The following is a 21927-nucleotide window of genomic DNA, read 5'->3' on the forward strand; positions in this document are numbered from 1 at the left end:
CCATCACAATGGCTGTCACAGTCCAGTGTGTTAGGTGTGACAGGTAAACTCACCCATCACAATGGCTGTCACAGTCCAGTGTGTTAGGTGTGACAGGTAAACTCACCCATCACAATGGCTGTCCCTGTATCTTGACATCCAGGCAGCACCATGCCTGCTGCAATGTTGGCATTCTTCAGGAACTCTAGAGCCACATACTTGTCATTGTCAGAGGCCTCAGGGTCACTGAGAATGTTTGACAGTTGCTAAAATAACATACACACAGATCAATGGGAACTGAACGTTCATTTCAAAGACTTGTATAACAATAACAAGGAGATGAACTGCAAAGAAAGTGAGTTATATCTATATTAACATATAACTTATAAATGTGCTGGCTTCAGTTAGTTATATCTATATATATGAAAGTCTGACCTGTAAATGTGCTGGTCTCAGTAAGTAAGTTATATTTATATATGAGTGTCTAACCTGTAAATGTGCTGGTCTCGGTAAGTAAGTAATATATATATTTATGAAAGTCTTACCTGTAAATGTGCTGGTCTCGGTAAGTAAGTTGTATCTATATATATGAAAGTCTAACCTGTAAATGTGCTGGTCTCTGTAAATAAGTTATATATATATATATATATGAAAGTCTTACCTGTAAATGTGCTGGTCTCGGTAAGTAAGTTATATATATATATATATATATATATATATATATATACATTTAAGACTTTCATATATATATATATATATATATATATATATATATATATATATATATATATATATATATATATATATAAAAGTCTTACCTGTAAATGTGCTGGTCTCAGTAAGTAAGTTGTATCTATATATATGAAAGTCTAACCTGTAAATGTGCTGGTCTCTGTAAATAAGTTATATATATATATATGAAAGTCTTACCTGTAAATGTGCTGGTCTCGAAAAATAAGTTATATATATATATATATATATATATATATATATATGAAAGTCTTACCTGTAAATGTGCTGGTCTCGGTAAGTAAGTTATATATATATATATATATATATACATTTACAGGTAAGACTTTCATATATATATATATATATATATATATATATATATATATATATATATATATATATATATAAAAGTCTTACCTGTAAATGTGCTGGTCTCAGTAAGTAAGTTATATATATATATGAAAGTCTTACCTGTAAATGTGCTGGTCTCTGTAAGTAAGTTATATATATATATATATATATATATATATATATATATATATATATATATATATATGAAAGTCTTTCCTGTAAATGTGCTGGTCTCAGTAAGTAAGTTATATCTATATATATGAAAGTCTTACCTGTAAATGTGCTGGTCTCAGTAAGTTATATATCTCTATATATGAAAGACTTACCTGTAAATGTGCTGGTCTCAGTAAGTAAGTTATATATATATATATGAAAGTCTTACCTGTAAATGTGCTGGTCTCGGTAAATAAGTTATATATATATATATATGAAAGTCTAACCTGTAAATGTGCTGGTCTCGGTAAGTAAGTTATATATATATATATATATATATGTATATATATATATATCAGTCATTCTTTGCTAGTGGTGCACTGCGGGGGGACCATAACAAGAATGTAATTTTAATTTAGATAGCCGACCAAATTCTCATGACATCGTTGTGTATGTTTCAATAACAAATCAAAGAAGCTGCATGAGCAAGGAGGATATTGTTATAAAAGCAAAAAAAAGAGAAAAAGCAGAAAATATATCGAAATTACCCTCAAAATGGCGTCGTTTTTTGTGGAATTTCAACCCTACCTCTATTTAGGAACAGTTTGTTTAGGGTTTGAATGAATTATTGAAGCAGGGAATACACCTACTGCAAGAAGATATAATAAACAGAATGTGCAAATGGTTATTTAAATAAAAATTTATTTGAAGTCACTGAAAAATGATCACAAAATTAGCTTAACTTACGATACATGCGGTGTCCCACCCCGATGAAAATTTCATCTAATCCTATCTTTCCGTATTAAAACCGTTCAATCGTCCAAAGTAGTATGTCGGTTAGTTTGTGTCACGAAATCCATGATAATATCAGTTTTCTTAAGAATTTCACATTTATTGCTCAGCAAGGTCGATTTTTCTTCACCGCGTCCCAATGTTACGTTCGCAACGCTGAAACTTCAGAGATCGATTCTTATCAGACGACTTTAAAATGCCGCGTGAAAATTATACATCGATAGCGATCTTTTTCCATACTCACTAACTGATGACGTCTTACACACGAATGGCTTCTTTTGCACACTAAAAAAACCAGCTCAAACTGGTGTAATTCCCTCGGTTTAACCGTCACAGGATTGTTTATTGGGACCTTCTTTGTATGAAGGTGAGAAATAATGAGTTTCGTTTCATTTTTCTTCAACTGTTTCAACATATTTGTGTACCGATTGATTTTTAACCATTCTATAAGTAGGGTGACTTCGTCTGAACTTTCGTTTTGCGTCTGTGTCACATGGGGGACTAAAGGTCGGGGTCCGCCATATAGATAAACGTCCCAATAAAATATTCGCCCGATAGATACGTCTCTATACATACACGTCTCAATAGATTTACGTCTCGTTAAATTTACGTTCCGATAGATCCACCAACAGATTCCTATAAACACACGTATCTTTAGATCCAGGTACCGCTAGATCCATCTATCTGACATCGTAATTGGCTAAAAGGCCCATATCAACTTGCGTTGTGAAATTTAGAACACATTTTTATGTTCTTTTTTGTTTTGTTTTGTTTAGAACACATTTACATGTAAATTCAGAACACTTTTTACGTGTTCGAATGTTGCATTTTGAGAACGCTTTAAACAGTGTTCTGACGCTAGAACAGTAATTAAGCGTTGTGAAATATAGAACACACTTTTGTTCTTTTTATGTTCTTTCACTGAGTATTGTGTGAAAACGATCTAGTAGAATAATATATTGCTGACTGCGTACTGCCGTTTTAAAGAAGTGCATTTTATGTACTGAGTAGTATACCAACCATTTCGAGCAATAGTGTACCTGTAATGGATCTTTCGGTATTTGGATCTAAAAATACGTGGATCTATAGGTATGCGGATTTAAAGGACGTGGGTTTATGAGGACGTCATATCTATAGGAACGCAAATATATAGGACAGCAGAAAAAAATCGGATCTATCGGTATTTAAATCTAAAAAGACGTTTTTTCCGTTTTTCCTTTATGTATCTATCGGTAACGGGAGTATAGGGACGTGTAATATTTTGGGACTAAATTTTATCCGTACGTACCCTAAAGGTCATATTGAACATGGTGACGCGGTGATACCGTATTCATGTTCTCTTGTTCTCGAAAACTCAATCATCGAAATTGAATTACTTTTTTTTAGTTTTGTCTTAAATTAAGCTGCTACACTGTATTCCGTGCGTTTAAAATTTAACCGTCTGTAAAAACAGCAATAATGGATTACTAGCAACACTTACGTTACGCAATGAAGCACCGAAAATGGGTGAAGAAAATGTGTCTCAGTAATGCGTGTTTGCCACTCATAATGCACTGTACTTTCTTTGAATAAGCAATAAACTATTTGTGATCTTAGGTTATCCATTGTTCGTTATCAGAGTTAACAGATTCTTTGTGTGATTTTTTTTTTCAGAATCCCAAGAGTGGATGCCTTAGTGAGCACAGAACAGATATCACCATTGGTCCACATATGTCAGGAAGAATGTTATAATTATGAACTTTGTGTTACACTGAACTTCATTTTGTTAAATTTTGTATTTAACTGAACTTTATTGTGTTAAAATAATAATAAAAAAATAATAATTCAGATAAAAAACTACAATCTGGAACATTCTTTAGATCAACTTTCTTCAGTGTGTGTCCCATGTGACAGAGTTACAGTAAATAAAATATGTGCATTATTCCTCTGTGTTTGTCAATTCCATTTTAAAAGCATGTGAAAGTGGTGTGCCCCTCATGATTGAAGTGTGTATGGATAATAGCAAAAATATTGTTATTATTTACATGATTATAAAAAGTTTTTGTACCCGCGTCAATAACGTTACCGTGACCCACATATTCACCATTTTTATTAATTATGAAATGTGGATTAAATTCTTCAAACCCAGTTTTGAAGCATTGAGACAACACCCCCTTATGATTTAAACTAAAACTGAAAACATTCCATTAGACTTTCATTAGTTTGTGCAAAATATATTACCCAGGGTAACGCGTCTTGGATTTGGTGGGTATAGCTGTTCAACTCTCCTGTGTGCCCTAAAAAGGGCAGCTGCTGTTTCCCTTTTTATGAAATGATAAACTGTGATGGTGAAGCTATCACATTGCAAAATTACAGCTTCCCAGATAAAGTTTGAAATTTTCGGTCAAATTCAACATTTTGTAACCACTAGCAAAGAATGACTGATATACAAAAGTCTTACCTGTAAATGTGCTGGTCTCTGTAAGTAAGTTATATATATATATATGAAAGTCTTACCTGTAAATGTGCTGGTCTCTGTAAGTAAGTTATATATATATATATGAAAGTCTTAACTGTAAATGTGCTGGTCTCAGTAAGTAAGTTATATATATATATGAAAGTCTAACCTGTAAATGTGCTGGTCTCGGTAAGTAAGTTATATATATATTTATGAAAGTCTTACCTGTAAATGTGCTGGTCTCAGTAAGTAAGTTATATATATATATATGAAAGTCTAACCTGTAAATGTGCTGGTCTCGGTAAGTAAGTTATATATATATATATATATATATATAATATATATATATATATATATATATATATACAAAAGTCTTACCTGTAAATGTGCTGGTCTCGGTAAGTAAGTTATATATATATATATATGAAAGTCTTACCTGTTAATGTGCTGGTCTCGGTAAGTAAGTTATATATATATATATATATGAAAGTCTTACTTGTAAATGTGCTGGTCTCGGTAAGTAAGTTATATATATATATATATATATATGAAAGTCTTACTTGTAAATGTGCTGGTCTCGGTAAGTAAGTTATATCTATATATGAAAGTCTTACTTGTAAATGTGCTGGTCTCGGTAAGTAAGTTATATCTATATATGAAAGTCTGACCTGTAAATGTGCTGGTCTCGGTAAGTAAGTTATATATATATATATGAAAGTCTTACCTGTAAATGTGCTGGTCTCCGTAAGTAAGTTATATATATATATATATATATATATATATATATATATATATATATATATATATATATATATATATATATATATATGAAAGTCTTACCTGTAAATGTGCTGGTCTCGGTAAGTAAGTTATATATATATATATATATATATATAATATATATATATATATATATATATATATACAAAAGTCTTACCTGTAAATGTGCTGGTCTCGGTAAGTAAGTTATATATATATATATATGAAAGTCTTACCTGTTAATGTGCTGGTCTCGGTAAGTAAGTTATATATATATATATATATGAAAGTCTTACTTGTAAATGTGCTGGTCTCGGTAAGTAAGTTATATATATATATATATATATATGAAAGTCTTACTTGTAAATGTGCTGGTCTCGGTAAGTAAGTTATATCTATATATGAAAGTCTTACTTGTAAATGTGCTGGTCTCGGTAAGTAAGTTATATCTATATATGAAAGTCTGACCTGTAAATGTGCTGGTCTCGGTAAGTAAGTTATATATATATATATGAAAGTCTTACCTGTAAATGTGCTGGTCTCCGTAAGTAAGTTATATATATATATATATATATATATATATATATATATATATATATATATATATATATATATATATATATATATATGAAAGTCTTACCTGTAAATGTGCTGGTCTCGGTAAGTAAGTTATATATATATATATGAAAGTCTTACCTGTAAATGTGCTGGTCTCGGTAAGTAAGTTATATCTATATATGAAAGTCTTACCTGTAAATGTGCTGGTCTCTGTAAGTAAGTTATATATATATATATATATGAAAGTCTTACCTGTAAATGTGCTGGTCTCTTTAAGTAAGTTATATATATATATATATATATGAAAGTCTTACCTGTAAATGTGCTGGTCTCTGTAAGTTATATATATATATATATGAAAGTCTTACCTGTAAATGTGCTGGTCTCGGTAAGTAAGTTATATATATATATATATATGAAAGTCTTACCTGTAAATGTGCTGGTCTCGGTAAGTAAGTTATATCTATATATGAAAGTCTTACCTGTAAATGTGCTGGTCTCAGTAAGTGAGCTATGTCTATGAAAGCCTGCTGTGTTAGGGCTGTTAGTCCTTCTGGGTGAACAAATATGCACTTCTTCCCTCTGGCAGTAAATGTATCCACAAACTCACCTAGCAGGAAAATACAGAACAACTGTTGCATTTTATATGGGTTTTATATAATTAAAACCACTGCTCTTTAAGGATGAAAAGACACTGAAAATCAATTGAAATAATTAACTCATAATTAATGAACTGGTCTCAATTTCTTTTCTTTTTTTTTTTTTTATGTGTTTTGGTGCATGTTTCAGTAATTAACATTTTACAAAGCCTAGGAATTCCTCAACAATAATAAATATGCAGCATGCACTAAGAACAGCACCCTGAGCTTCAGAGCTAACTTGACACTAACCTTTTCACTGTAGCCTATCTCCATCGTGTCAAGTAACCTCTGACCACATTCGATTGCCCCCGCCGCCCGCCAATCAAATTTAAAGCCCGCACTCAATGACTCATTGAACGATCTAGCCAATGAACGCGAACGAGTCAAAGCGCGCTTTGTTCAAATCCGGACCAATCAAAGATAAGGCTGAATATCAGGGACTTGCCGTAACCTGTGGGCAGCACGCAAAATACATCATCCCTCAGTAGATAATGATGCAGGGCATCAAACTGCTCTGGTTTCAATTCCGATATACTCCATGCTTTCTTTGTGTACGGTTATGCACTCGGAACTACTCGGATGTCTCCGCACTCGACAATAACTATGTTGTTAGTATGGAGCTTGCGGAATCAGCCGAGGATTGCCGATTGACGATCAACCAATCAGCGTTTTCACCAAACTTTGGTGAAAAATTTTGAAACATGGATTCGATTGGCTTATATAAACTAGGTCAAACTATTTTCGTCAGAGGTTACTTGACACGATGGAGAATAGGCTACAGTGAAAAGGTTAGTGTCAAGTTAGCTCTGAAGCTCAGGGTGAAGAACAGTAACCAAAGGTAACAAGATACGAACAAATGATGTATCTTTAGACAATGTACTAGTTCAAGGAAGGTGAACTCCTAAGATGGAAGTACATGTAAGTTGAGTTCATGTAGAACCCTTACATATTGTCTCTTTCACACACAAAGAGTATACTAGTACTTAAACTAACATGTATAACCCTTACATATTGTCTCTTTCACACACAAAGATTATACTAGTACTTAAACTAACATGTATAACCCTTACATATTGTCTCTTTCACACACAAAGAGTATACTAGTACTTAAACTAACATGTGAACCATGTAAGTATAAACTTTTTTTTTCTTCCCAAATGTACCCATGAAATATATCTCAGGTGCTGGCCTTGATTATACCATGATTTCATTAGCATTTTGATGCAGACTAAAATTAGGGCACACTACATCTATTGGTAAGTAAGCTCAGCATCTGTGGGCACATTTGGAAAAAGAAAGCCAAGGTATGTAGGTACTCTGTACACATATTATTTCCAGATTACTGAGTAAGAAAGAGACAAATATATCAGGGTAATCCACGAACACAGCATACTATCATCTTGGGAGTTCAATCTCCTTGTAGAACCTGTGACTGAGACATAACCATATTAACCATATATTATAAGTTTATAACAAATATCAGGGTAATCCATGAACACAGCATACTATCATCTTGGGAGTTCAACCTCCTTGTACTGAGTAGTACCTGTGACTGAAACAGAGACATAACCATTTTAACCATATATTATAAGTTTATAACAAATATCAGGGTAATCCATGAACACAGCATACTATCATCTTGGGAGTTCAACCTCCTTGTACTGAGTAGTACCTGTGACTGAAACAGCGACATAACCATATTAACTGTATTATAAGTTTATAACAAATATCAGGGTAACCCATGAACACAGCATACTATCATCTTGGGAGTTCAACCTCCTTGTACTGAGTAGTACCTGTGACTGAAACAGCGACATAACCATATTAACTGTATTATAAGTTTATAACAAATATCAGGGTAATCCATGAACATAGCATACTATCATCTTGGGAGTTCAACCTCCTTGTACTGAGTAGTACCTGTGACTGAAACAGAGACAACTATATTAACTGTATTATAAGTTTATAACAAATATCAGGGTAACCCATGAACACAGCATACTATCATCTTGGGAGTTCAATCTCCTTGTAGTACCTGTGACTGACACAGAGACATAACCGTATTAACCATATTATAAGTTTATAACAAAACAAAAGTCATCTACTTGTAATCACATTCTTATTCTGTGCTTGTATGTGTTGACAACATTTAACTCAATTGACCAAAACACATAACATAAACTTACCTGGAATTTTCTTAAATGGGATTTCTTTTTTCTTGTCTGCCTCCAATATGTCCTGGTAATGAAAGGGTTTCACTGCGGCAGTAATGGACGCCGTCTGCTGCTTCAGGAACTGATAGGAGATCTGACCAATTCTACAGCAGGATGACGACCTGTTGAGCAGCATCTAAAACCATAGCAGAAATCACCTTAAACTAATGTATTGTACCTACTGACCCCCTTTATTTACTAACACAGGTCGGTCTCCGACTCGCAGCTGCAATTTCTCCCTAAACTGACATTTATAAACACTGTGCGGAACTCACGGAGAAGAAGCACGCACACGACAAATTCCTTCACTTGACTCACATTCATATCTGCAACCGCGCATCCTTATATTAGTTAATGTATTTTAGTTATGAGAGGAATGAAAATACACGATGGATAATACCTTTCTGACAGAACTGGAACAAATCGACAAACACAAAGTCGTCCTTCCAAACGACCTTCACTTCACCTTTAGTTAAAAAGGGTTGTTAATCGACACCGATGCTAAATGAGTTTATACGGGTTTGAACAAGAAAATGAGGGTTACGTACCTATACTCCCCCGCACCGATACTCCCCCACTTCTTTACATCCCCGCACCGAAACTCCCCCGCACCGATACTCCCCCGCTTCTTTACATCCCTGCGCCGATACTCCCCCGCACCGAAACTCCCTCGCACCGATACACCCCCGCTGCTTTACATCCCCGCACCGATACTCCCCCGCACTGATACTCCCTCGTACCGATGCTCCGCAAAAACACTACTCCCCAAAGGCATAGATTCCCTTGGCTTTGTAAACCCCATTCGTAATTTACAACACTTTCTATAATGCTTTTTTTTTTCAAGATGCACCACCCTCTTGGGACCCAGAATTGACTAATTTTATTCGAAATATATTGGGAAAAATAAAGAACGTTACACGAAGTCGATCTCAGACTTAGTGTGCAGCTTGACAGTACGTACATGTAGGTCTACAGCTCTTCCTTGTGATTTTTGAGAAATGTTTTTGCAAAATTAATTTCGTTCTCCTACTGTACTCAGTAGTTACTGTATATATATTGTTCGGCCTTTTATTTGTTTATTTATTTATTTATTTATTTATTTATTTATTTATTTATTTATTTATTTATTATTATTAACTTAAGGCAAAGTTAGTTTTAATCTAAGATAACGCAGCTATGTCTTTTTTTTTCAGGCAACGATGAATTCGTAAAATTATTAAGTAGGCCTAATAAAAAAGAAGTGCTAAAGCGCTTCGTTTTCTGTCTTTTTCCCCCAACCTTCTTCTCTGCTCTTTAAGCTTCTTTCCCTTGTCTTTTGAATCTGAATTAGATTAGAATCTGAATTGAGCAAAATTCAAAATTTTTGAAAATTGTTGCACAACGAAATTGTCGAGACACGAGCATGCGTCGTGAGCACGCCTTTTATACTCGCAGTCCCGTCGTGTTTTCGATTTTGTTCGTTATAGATGTGAGGGCGTGCGCCGTACTCAACACTCAAAGGGCTCTTTCTCCTTCATTTCTTGCGGCGTGCATCTTGGACCAGGCAAGTCTCACTTGCAAACCAATCGCAAACTCCTTAGAAAGGGAGCAAATTACGCTTGCGGCCTCGCTGTTCGCAGATTAGGCCTATTCGTAGAATCTATTGGAAATGTTCAATATCCTCCGTATGTGCTTACATACGTGCGATCTCGAAATTTCGCATAAAGGACTTACACATTGTGGTACATGAGATTCTCCGCAAAATTTGGACTTAAACGGGTCGTAGATTTTGATCCACTTACCTAGACTGACCCTAACCTGTATAATTAAATGGAGGGTTGACTCTGTTACCCGATCCTCAGTTTCGTCAAAATTGCATAGAGGGAGTAATGATGCGGGGGAGTATCGGTGCGGGGGAGTAACGGTGCGGGAAAACAACAACGCGGGGGAGTATCGGTGCGGGGGAGTAACGGTGCGCGTATAACGGCAATTTTACAGGGGGTTTATCGATGCGGGGATCTATCGGTGTGGGGTCGTATCGATGTGCATAATGCAAAAATTTACTAAGGGGGAGTATCGGTGCGGGGGAGTATCGGTGCGGGGGAGTAACGGTGCGCGTATAACGGCAATTTTACAGGGGGTTTATCGATGCGGGGATCTATCGGTGTGGGGTCGTATCGATGTGCATAATGCAAAAATTTACTAAGGGGGAGTATCGGTGCGGGGGAGTAACGGTGCGGGGGAGTATCGGCATGACCCCTTTTAATAAAAAGGAAAATGGCGTTCATTCTCTTCCATTAAAAAAAATTAAAGTATTTAAGCAAAATTTGTAACGATATATAAACGTTTCTAATAACAAGTGAAATCAAATGATTCCGAACAGAGCACATATCTGGTTATACAAGAATAATCTGGGAACTATTTGACTATCATATTGATAGGGGGCACCTTAGGAACAATTTTAGTTTGCATGGTGAGATTGCCGGTTCACACAGAGCACTTTTAATACCAGATAACTCACAGAACGAACGGAATGAGCAGCTACATTGGTCATCAAAATCGCCATATTTGAACCACATTGACAATATGTTGGTAGGGCATTACTCGCCGAATCAACGGCCTACATGTCCTACATCAAAACTGGACCAAATTGGACAATTTTTGACTGATGCCTTGTATGTTATTTCAGATTGAACTCTAAAAGAACCCATCCCAAGAAACGTCTTGCCGCTTCAGAGCCCTGGTAGCAACCAGAAGAGGTCAGTCGTAACAGCGACCGTTGCTGTGACTAGACACTGACATGAGGGTCTTTTGTGGAGCGTGTAACTCTTTTACAGACGATAATTAGGAAAATATGGAGTTCCAAAATATAGTTTTTAATGGCTGTCGTATGACATAGAATAGGCAATATATTTTTGTTTGCTTCACTGGCGAATTCAATTAATGAAATGATGTCTCAATGACATCTACGAGATAACTAAAAGTTATTAAAACAAGATTTTAATCCTTATTTCCATTTATCAGTCAGCAAAATAGGAAAAAAACTAATGAAAAATGATTTGGAAAAAAATATTCCATATTAAATGTCAAGTCTGTAGCCTACATTCATTAGCTAATACATGCACCATGTATTTTTGGGTAAAATCTGTCGGAAAATAATATCTGTCAATTAGCTCCTTTCTTTATCGTTATACATTTCATTACAATTAATATCAGCTTCTTTATTTTTCATTTTTCCAGGATTCACAGATGAGGAGCTTTTTGTCTGTATGTGTCAGTATGTGTTCTGGCATTCTTTACCTGTTTACGGCAAATTGGATGAGAGTAAACCATTTTCATATTTTATGTGCACTGCAGGCTTCTCAACAATGATCGACTCACAAATTAGCGATATTTTTTGTTACACATACAAAAGTCTGAAAGCGATATATATAAAAAGGGACTTTTAGCTCTTATTTTGTTATATTTCTGTGTTTTGTTTAATTGAAATTAAACTATATACAGATATACAATGCATGTTAGTATATGTATTCAGATAGCAGTGCAATGTCCCAAAATAGTTGAGCTTTACATTTCTAGATCCTCATTATAACCCATTATAAGACATAGTAACATATATTCTTTCAGCAAGAATATTCTATGTCATTTTTGTGATTTTAGTTTTATTTTTATTCTGAGTATTACTCACCAATTTAAGATTATAAGTGTATCTGTGCCCTTTATTTGGGCTACGCCCATGGGTAACGCCCATGACAAATAAAATGTTGTCAGAACGCGTAGGCCCCACTGTTCATTCATTGGTACTGTTCATTCCTCAGTCATTCCAAAAAATTTGTAAACAAAGTTTCCCGTGTAATTTTATTTTCCTAACGATGGACGATGCAGGTAAATTGCCAAGGAAGTATTTTTGGTCTTCTTGTTGTCCAGGTGGATTTCGTGTTTGTTATTGTGATTTTTGACCATCTAGCGAAAAGGAAAATTTTGCAACTTGTGATATCACCTTGGACGATATTGACATTAAGAATGCAAGTATATGATAAATGAATTGGTGATATTTATTATTTGTGGATATGTTATTTGCTCCAGACATTGGCTTAAATAATTATATGGACCTCGGTTGACCTGAGCCAAAGTCACATCATATATAGTATTGTATTGTAGATATTGCTTAGATTTTAGTTAAGGAAGCAATACTTTCTGCCATATGTTTTGACGGACATTTTGAATTTTTGCTAAAAGTTACGCGCTTAAGTGTAAACACTAGCAGTGCTATGCCCTTCTGATAGAATAAACATCCAAAGAAGCTCTAAATAAAGTATATCTTGTGACTTCTGGTCGTTTTTCTATTTTTCCTCATAAATTGACGACCATATTGAAAAATGCTCAATATCTCAGAAGTAGCAAAGAGGCTCATTTTGCTTCTCTTGTGATCGGCCTAAAGGATTCGTTTCCACGATAAAAGTTTACAGGAAAGAACATTGCAAGCTTCGACTGTTGGGCCTGTGGGAGTGGTGACTGGACTTCTCTGTATTATCCAAATGATAACGCTAAAAGGAAACAAAACTAAACTATTTCATCACCATTTTTATTTCCACCTTTTCACAGTATCTTCCCAGATTTCTACACTTAAATATCCCAAAGAACACAATTAAAATGGAAAGAACCCCCAATGAACATTAAATATTGATGATATCCTCCCAGAAAGCTATATTGAAATATACCAAAATACACAATTAAAAGGGAAAAAATAACCCCCAATTATCATGAAATTTTAACAATTACTTTCAGATTACTACAGGTACATTTAAACACCCCAAAACAGAATAAAAGTGAAGAAGAACTCCAATTAATATGATGTTTGCACAATATCCAATTAGATTACTACAATGAAATAGAAATATCCCAAAACGCATAATAAAAGTAAAGAGGCCCATTTAATTTATATCTCATTCCTGTCTTTTTTACCTGTACTGTACCTCTAGCCACACAATAAGATGCAGTGATTCTATTTGCACAAATATTCTAAAGTATCATCACTAGTTTTTCAAAATGACTTTGCAAGTAGTTTATTTTGAATTAGTTACATTTTTTTTCATTTCATTGGAGTGTAAACATACGAGACAATTCCTCATCACCTTGGTGAAAAAACAATGACAGGTAAAAGGAAATGCATGATAACCACATTAGTTTGTTGTAAAGTTCCATTCAAAGATATATCAGTACTTTTGTTAAGTAAATGTACGATAAACATACAGTAAAAATATACGCAGCACGTTATCTGAAAGTCCCGGTTTTTGTTTAGATTACCAGTTATAACAATTTAGTTGAAAGCGCTTTGTCTGACATTTTGCAAAAAACAATAATTTTTATCTCTCATTTTAAATTGTAAATATAGACCTGCAATTGAGTGTCCTTATAAACTGATTATTTTAACTTACAGACAAAAATGTATGATACCCAAATAAATAGATTAAATGCAGATAGAATACAATTAATTAAAAGACAATAAGATAAAACCCAATTTGATCAAGAATCCTCAACATGCAGTTTATCTTGACTGTAAACCGTTCCTTTGTTCTTGGCTTTACTTTACTATGCTGTTTGATGATGTTTATAGTCTCTTCTCCTTCTGAGCTCAGCAACTTAAAAAAAATATATATATATATACGCATTCTACATATCATAATATGATACAGACCGTAGCTAGTTTTGAAGGAAACATGAATACTTCTATAATCAGTGTGCAAGTACCAGCCTGGTGATGATACTTATTTATTTATTTTTTTTTTCAAATCATAATGTAATCACTGTTGACTCCAAGATTGCTTCTCTAAAAAAAACCTAAGGACACATGAGAACTAACGTACGCCAGTGAATTTGATATCTCTGGCCAAAGTAAGGTACCCAGTCTTTGCAGCTGAGTATGTCAGTGGTTCAAAATGAATCCACAGGTGAACAGAGGGATTGCAAGGCAATGTAGAGAAAAAAGTATGCTGTGCACGCAAAAGATCAATCAAATAGATCATTCAATGCGTCACTCAAATAAAGATTGGCATCGCAAAAGAAGGACCAATTTTAGCACTTTCTGGTCGGAAGCTAGATACATATATCAATCATTCCCGGTCTCTTAAAAATTTGCCAAATGACGTAGTAAAGTATGGCGCATAACTGCTGTGCACACAGTAGTAAAGATATTTAAACAAGAGACAGAATGACCAAGGCTTTTATAAAGCACACAATGAAAACAGAAAGTATCTGAAATATGACAAGATTCCCTTTGTTACTTCTTTAATTCATGCTATTTGAAACTACATGAGGGTATGTGGTCGGGTATTGTGGCAAATATTTTTCTCCATAAGTAACTTTAACATTTAGCAGTCAAATACAATGCAGTAGAACAGTAATATCTTACCTGCCGCCATTCACAAAGCAATGTGCAGGAGGGCCTCCAGAACAGGGGTTAGCATAGTCAGTAGAATCACCATCGAAATCTCCACACAGCCCATTTAGTTGACCAGCATATGTGTCTGTTGTAATGAAAAACATTTTAAATGCTACTGAACAACATTTGACGTAGTTAGATAGTTTTACAATATTAACATAAACAATGGTCACCATTTGTGTTTATTCCCTCATGTCTGTCTGGTCATGTCCGTCATGAAAATGGAGTCCTTAAGTCATCTGAATGCAATGGATGGAGAAAAAGACTTTGGACAGATGAGTAGCTTTGTAAAGGAATTACCAAAGTTTTGGGCAACTTAAACAAATCGAACACATTTGCTTCTTATGAGACCCACAAATAAGCCCTCGTGTCATTTTAAAATTGTCTTAATTAGTTAAACGTTTTGAAAAATATTACTTTTTTATCTGGCGGGATTTTGTGGACATTTAACCACCAATCAATCACTGGATATCAATGTTTTAACCGTTCCGTTTTTTAAATATTATCTTTGCCCCCTCCCCTCTCTCTTTGTCCTTGTTAATGATTTTATATGAGCGCCTGCATATTTGCCAATTTACTTGGAACGGTTATGATGGCTCTATGTCCTTTACGTCTTGATTCGCCAACAGGGGTGGTGAGTGCAACTTTCACAACATCAGGCACCTCCACAACAGTCCTTGGGAAGTCTTCTGGGTTCAAAGACAACATCACACCATTGCCTACGTCTTGTGGGGTCGTTGTTGCAACAATTGTTGCATTGTTAACCTGGAGTGTAAAGACACTAAGTGAGGATTAATTAACTTATCAGGTCGTGATCAAAGATTCAGTGATGTTACTGACAACCTATGTTGTTATATTTTTATGGCTGATATGTTGACACTTTAGAAAATGGTTTGATGAAGTCTGTTTTACACTTACAAGGGGACAGTTTTAGCATACATGTATTATTTCGTCATATGCATTAATTTGTACTTTTCTATGGCTTGCGTGTGTTATCCTGGTGGTTTTACTGACAACAATTGGTTAAACTCATTCAAACACACCTTCACTGTTCCATCTGTAGTTATCTGAATGGCCATACCGCGCACTTCTATCAAAACCTGCTGGATCATGGTCCTGTTACTCCCAGGTTTATTAGGGATAAATGTACCGGTTATGTTGAATTGCTCGGCTGCTCCTGGCAGGGTATCTGACAGTATATATGTGCAGAGTCCGCTGAAAAGGTACTGATACCCATCGAATTGTATAAAATGGGGGTCCCCTCTGATTATACACTGGCCGCCTGGAAATTGTAAAATGATATTCATTATATCTTCTTCTTAATAATTTACATTGTTGTTAGCTATATTTCCTATTGTGGTTTTCAGAAGGAGAGCATATAAAGCCTGAATAGCGAATTGTCACGTTTATATACTGTATATGTGTGAAGAAATACGTTTCATGAATAAATAGTTTTATAGTGTAATGCCCAGACTGATGTACCTACATAGAGGCCACACCCAATGTATTAAAATCTTACCACCAGAGTACAGGACCCACTGTCTTTCAGGATATGGTGTTGCAACTAAACAAAAACCACCCAGTCCGTTCAGAATGAGGGGTAAATTGCCACCAAAACGCATTTTTCAAGGCCCTTAGCGAACACCAAACTGGTTTTAGCAGGTTAGAATACCAGACGACCTCCGAAGAACCTACTGTAAACAGCAAAACATCGTTGTATGTTTCTCTAATGAATTGGGGACCCTGACCGTTTCTGGGATGAACAATGAAACCTCGTGGCTTTCTTTATTGAGGTCAGATTTCACCTGTACCGCTCAACTTATCAAAACAAAGTTTACAGACATCCAGAAGAGGCCAACGACGAAGTGTGTGCCGCGTCTAAAGTGACTTAGGTCATTAACAGCGTCAGTATTTGAAGTGGATACCACATTGGTGCCAAAACACCAATGGGAGTCATCGATTAAATAAAGGAATAATCTGGGAACCACTTGACTATCATTTGATAGGGGGCACCCTAAGAACAATTTTAGGTTGTACGGTGAGATTGCCGGTTCACACAGAGCACTTTTAATAGCAGATTACTTAGAGAACCAAGGGAATGAACAGCTACCTTGGTCATCAAAACCGCCATATTTGAACCACGTAGACAATATGTGGGTAGGCCATCACTCGCCAAATGAATGGCCTACATGTCCTACATCAAAACTGGACCAAATTGGACAGATTTTGACCTATCCCTGGAATCTTATTCCAGATTGAACTTTAAAAACCTATCCCAAGGAATGCCTTGCCACTTGAGAGCGCTGGTAGCAGCCAGAAGAGGTCAGACGTAACAGCGACTGTTACTGTGACTAGACACTGACATGAGGGTCCTTTGTGGAGCGTGTAACTCTTTTACAGACAATAATTTGGAAAATATGGAGATCCAAAATATCTCTTTTAATGGTTGTCGTATGAAGTAGAAAAGGCAATGTGTTTTTGTTTGCTTCTCTGGCGAATTCCATTAATGAACTGATGTCACAATGACATCAAAGAGATAATTAAAAGTTATTAGAGCACGATTTTATTCCTTATTTTCATTTATCAGTCAGCAAAATAGGTAAAAACTGATGAAAAATGATTTGGAAAAAAATATTCCATATTAAATGTCAAGTCTGTAGTAATTGAGGCAACACGTCAGCTTGTAATGTGAATAAATTGTTTTAATAATGTTTCTTTCTTTGTTATGTCTAAACAGTAATCTATTTGTACACAGGTCGCGATGATGAAAATTTTAAACTTTTTGAGACGGGGTGATTTGTTGATCATGCTGATGTACGATGCTGATGCATGTTTATCAAATTCAATTTTTGACCACAGAACACTTCATATTGAATTAAATAACTGATACTAAATTAAACTAGCAGTTATCTTGCAACACTTAAAACATGATCAGCTGCGCTTGCCAAGCTAGTGAACATAAGGATAGGTGGCCACGGGAGTGGCACGCGTTAGCATGGGTTCTAGCATCTTAAAGCTATAATCCTATCGCCGCAACAAACAATGGGCACCTTCTGGCTGATGTATCCTGCTGTTAATTACACCTAGTCACAGCGGATTGTCGCGCTCGCGCTGGACCACAGAAACAGGCGTCATGGGGTTCACTCGCCTAAGGTATTGTGTGTTATTACGCCTAAACTATTGTGTTTTTGCGTTCGAATTTTGAAGGGATTAGACGGCTTTCCATTGTTTGTCCGCCCCCTTCTATTCACAGGATAGGGATTAAAACATTCTGACGCTTTTAAAACGTCGTACAACGGAAACATAATTATTATTTCTACTGTAAATAATGTAAAAATATGATTAATAAAACTAATCCCCCTATTTACCTGTCTGAGTGCTGGTGTCCCCTAGGCAATACTCCTGGTAATCTGAACAACAGCTGCCATAGAGATAGCATGCTTCATCACAGAAACAAGAGTCAGGGCCAGTCCCATATACACAGTACCCGTCCTCCCCCGGGCAGCACTGGTCCTGTTTCTGACCTGGTCGTTGGGAGCACAGACCATCCACAAGTACGGGTAGTGCCAGGGTGAGGAATAATACGGTCAAAACACGTGTCACGCCGAAATGGGGTAGACGGGATTGCAAAAAGTTTGCCATTGTAAAAGTAATGTTCTTGATTTCACTTTGACCTGAAAACCCTGGTAAAAAAATCTGGAAAGTAAAGAAGGTGCAAAATAACTTGTCGATGGCTTGGAGAGTTCTAGAATGAATGAGTGACAGGAAACGGTATTAAGATTATTAAAAGACTAGAAATTATCAGAGTGTATGCCTGTCTTACTTTATTTCTAAGGCCATATCTTATGCTATATTACAGTAGGGGGTAGCAGGTAGCAGCGGATGATTTAATACAGGAATACCATCGATAGTATCACCCCACAGAATATCACGATCCACAAATGTTTTCTAGAACATCCATTAAATATACACATAAGTCTATTCTCCTGCAATGTGTCTGGTACAGTTGTATATCAGTACCAGTAGGAAGCACATACTTCGTCTACAAATGCAAACGACGGAGGTGCCGTACTAGTTATTGCCGTATAATTACCCCGAGATGTGCATGTAAAAATTATCTATAAAATTTAGTTTTTGAAGCGTCAGCTAAATTCTAGTAATATGCAAAACGAAAAAAATAGAGATATTGACCCACTGTACAATAATTCCTAAGAATACGTCAACGGCGTAGTTTGTCGGCAGATAAATGTGATTTCATTCTTGGCTGACTAAGGAAAGGTTTGAAAGAGCATTCAAAAAGGCGTGCGCGCTAATAGCGAGTAAGAAATGTGCTGCAATCAGGACGAACAATATTGATAATTAGTGGACGGCCACTTATGACGTTTATTGGGGGCGCCACTGACTGAGCTGCCCGGGCTGTTTGTGGCTCTCCTAGTTTGTGATTTTTGTAACTGGGAGGAGTTTTATTGACACTCAATTTTTTACACAACACTTTTTAAATGGTTCAGGAATCCTTTGATTGCAAAATTACAGAAGTTTGGACACTGGTTTGGTGATATGTGGACAGTTGCTGTCCTATCTAAGGATTGTAACCAAATCTTTAGCCGGCATAGTCCTCTGTATGCATTATTAACACAGCTAATACCAGCTATTTGACCAAGTAGGATTCTGTTCATCCAAGAAAATGAACCTTGGGGCATTCACAAGTACAGCTCACAACACATGGGCCCACACAAGGAACTTCCCAATTGACATAAATGCCAGGAGGAAGTATTGTCTGTCAGCCTACACTTGGACTATAATTAAGAATCTAAACATCAACAGGCAAGTAATGGGATCACATGATGGAGTGAACCACAGAAGAACCATAACAATTGTTAAGTCAAAGTCAAAGCCACTGTTTCAACTGGTAAAACAAACTGGACCTAAATCTGCAAATGTAATACACATTAAAAGGACATAGTCTCTTTTTAAAAAGCTGAAGCTCAAATGTGCTCTATGGAACGCTAGATCCCTTTCGGAAAAAAAATAGTCAGCTTGGCATCCCACATCTATGAAGAAAACTTGGACATTTTTTCTCCTGACAGAAACTTGGATCAGATCTAAAGAAGACCCAATAATCTCAGAGATTACATCAAGTTTACACGGGTATTCCTTCCATCATGAATGTCAGACTGGAAAGAGAGGTGGAAGAGAAGCTATTTTAGCCCATCCAATTTATCTCAACAGTTTATTATCAAGGTAGCGCGCGCTGTGCCTCAGTGGATTCTTTTGTTCTATTGCATGGATAACGCAATTTCTCGCGGTCCCTCGTGGTTGCTATGATACAGCATTGCCGCCATCTTGCAGTTGCTAGGACATAGGATTAATTGCGTCAACACGTGGAAATTTGTTTCGGGTTTTCAGTATCTTTTCCTGTTATCTCATTAAAACGGGCTCCGACGTTTGTCTATACTTGTTATCATTTCCAAGATTGTATTGATATATGTTGAGCCGATATATAACTGGTTTTAAAGCAATGTATCGGCCGATTCATGTGTGGTGCCATTTTCCAACGAAAGCCGATATTGAGAGTAAACAAATTATCAATTAACATCCCCAAATTCGAGCAGACAATAGCCGGTAAAATGAACATATATATATATATATATATATATATATATATATATATATATATACATACATATATATATATATATATATATATATATATATATATATCATAAAAGTGTTGATGTCAACTTTGATAAAAGGATATTAGGCTTCATTCACATGCAATGTCTATTTTCTAAATTCTATTTTCTATTCGCGGTATGTCTTATGATCACGGTCTCTGCCCTGAATATCCCGCGGCGTAATTACTGGCAGCGCGAGCCAGTTACTATAAGTTACTATAAGTAACTGGCTCGCGCTGCCAGTAATTACGAGGCGGGATATTAAGGGCACAGACCGTGATCATAAGATAGCGCGAATAGAAAATAGATTTTTAGAAAATAGACATTCCATGTGAACGAAGCCTTAAAAGCACCCTGGGTGCATTTTTGTGTGTCACAAATGCATGTGTTTTGCCATATTGCAACGAGAACCGATATTGAGGATAAAAAATATTAATTAGCATCCCTAAATTCGAGAAGACGTTGGCCAGTAAAATGAACACATATATACAGTTCAAGAAAGTGTTGATGTCAACTTTGATAAAGGAATATTAAAAGGAATTACAGGTGCATTTTTGTGTGTCATAAATGCGTGTGGTGCCATACTGCAACGAGAGCCGATATTGACAGTAAAATATTTAAATTATTATCCCAAAAATTGCGCATATTTTAGCAAGTAGTACGGATATATACATAAAGTATACAGCATTGTTGATTTCATCATTATTTAAAGGATGCATAAAATAATACCAGCCTAAAAGAAATGTCAGCGAGCCTAAGAAGTCTAAGAAATCGGAGAGAAATTGCATCATTTTTATTCAAGACACCATTGAAGGTTTCATTATTGCTGCATCTCAGGCTAATTTCTCACATAGAGAGAAAATTTGGACACTAGAAATATTTTCCAATCGGATCATAGCTAAAAACAAGTATACTACACTACAATTGTACAATTTTGAATGCTCATTTTACGGCAACAAACAGGATTGCCTTTACCACATACTGCATTTTGAATTCCTCCATGAACAAACAAATTCTCACATAGCTTCCAAATTGATAAAACAAATTGTACTTATACAGTGCACTTAATCTCTGTAAGTTTATTGTCTCATCCATCCGAAGGATTGACTCGCGTTATCGCGAACTACCTGCCCAAATGATACAAAAAAGTCATCGACAACTGCGATATGCTAGCTAACTGTACGGGAGGTCACGTGATCCGAACGCACATGATTTC

The 21927-nt window shown here is 35.7% G+C and overlaps 2 protein-coding genes and 1 long non-coding RNA gene across 3 annotated transcripts in view; 1 reads left to right on the forward strand and 2 right to left on the reverse strand.

Moving 5' to 3' along the window:
- The window catches only part of LOC106174628 (uncharacterized), a 38801-nt gene extending 29691 nt beyond the window's left edge, over positions 1 to 9110 (reverse strand). The window contains exons 1-4 of the mRNA XM_086994948.1: positions 9016 to 9110; positions 8589 to 8751; positions 6244 to 6371; positions 107 to 245 (exon numbers count right to left, since the gene is read on the reverse strand). Of these exons, the coding sequence (XP_086851074.1) occupies positions 107 to 245; positions 6244 to 6371; positions 8589 to 8751 (430 nt within the window). The 5' untranslated portion in view covers positions 9016 to 9110. The remainder of the gene's footprint in view (positions 1 to 106; positions 246 to 6243; positions 6372 to 8588; positions 8752 to 9015) is intronic.
- On the forward strand, positions 241 to 13503 carry LOC147760129 (uncharacterized). The gene is made up of 2 exons (XR_015330995.1): positions 241 to 334; positions 11284 to 13503. It is a non-coding gene; the product is annotated as an uncharacterized LOC147760129 (long non-coding RNA).
- Positions 13504 to 13657: 154 nt separating this feature from the next.
- LOC106158891 (kielin/chordin-like protein) lies at positions 13658 to 18749 on the reverse strand. Its single transcript, XM_013535008.2, has 5 exons — positions 18405 to 18749; positions 16080 to 16318; positions 15615 to 15801; positions 15007 to 15121; positions 13658 to 14236 (listed from the first exon to the last, which is right to left on the reverse strand). The coding sequence occupies exons 1-5, from the start codon at positions 18676 to 18678 to the stop codon at positions 14230 to 14232; spliced, it is 822 nt and encodes a 273-aa protein (XP_013390462.2). The 5' UTR covers positions 18679 to 18749; the 3' UTR covers positions 13658 to 14229.
- Between the last annotated feature and the right edge of the window lie 3178 nt (positions 18750 to 21927).

The sequence above is a fragment of the Lingula anatina genome, chromosome 9 (assembly GCF_051362555.1).
Source record: "Lingula anatina isolate TDL-2025a chromosome 9, LinAna3.0, whole genome shotgun sequence".
Taxonomy (NCBI): domain Eukaryota; kingdom Metazoa; phylum Brachiopoda; class Lingulata; order Lingulida; family Lingulidae; genus Lingula; species Lingula anatina.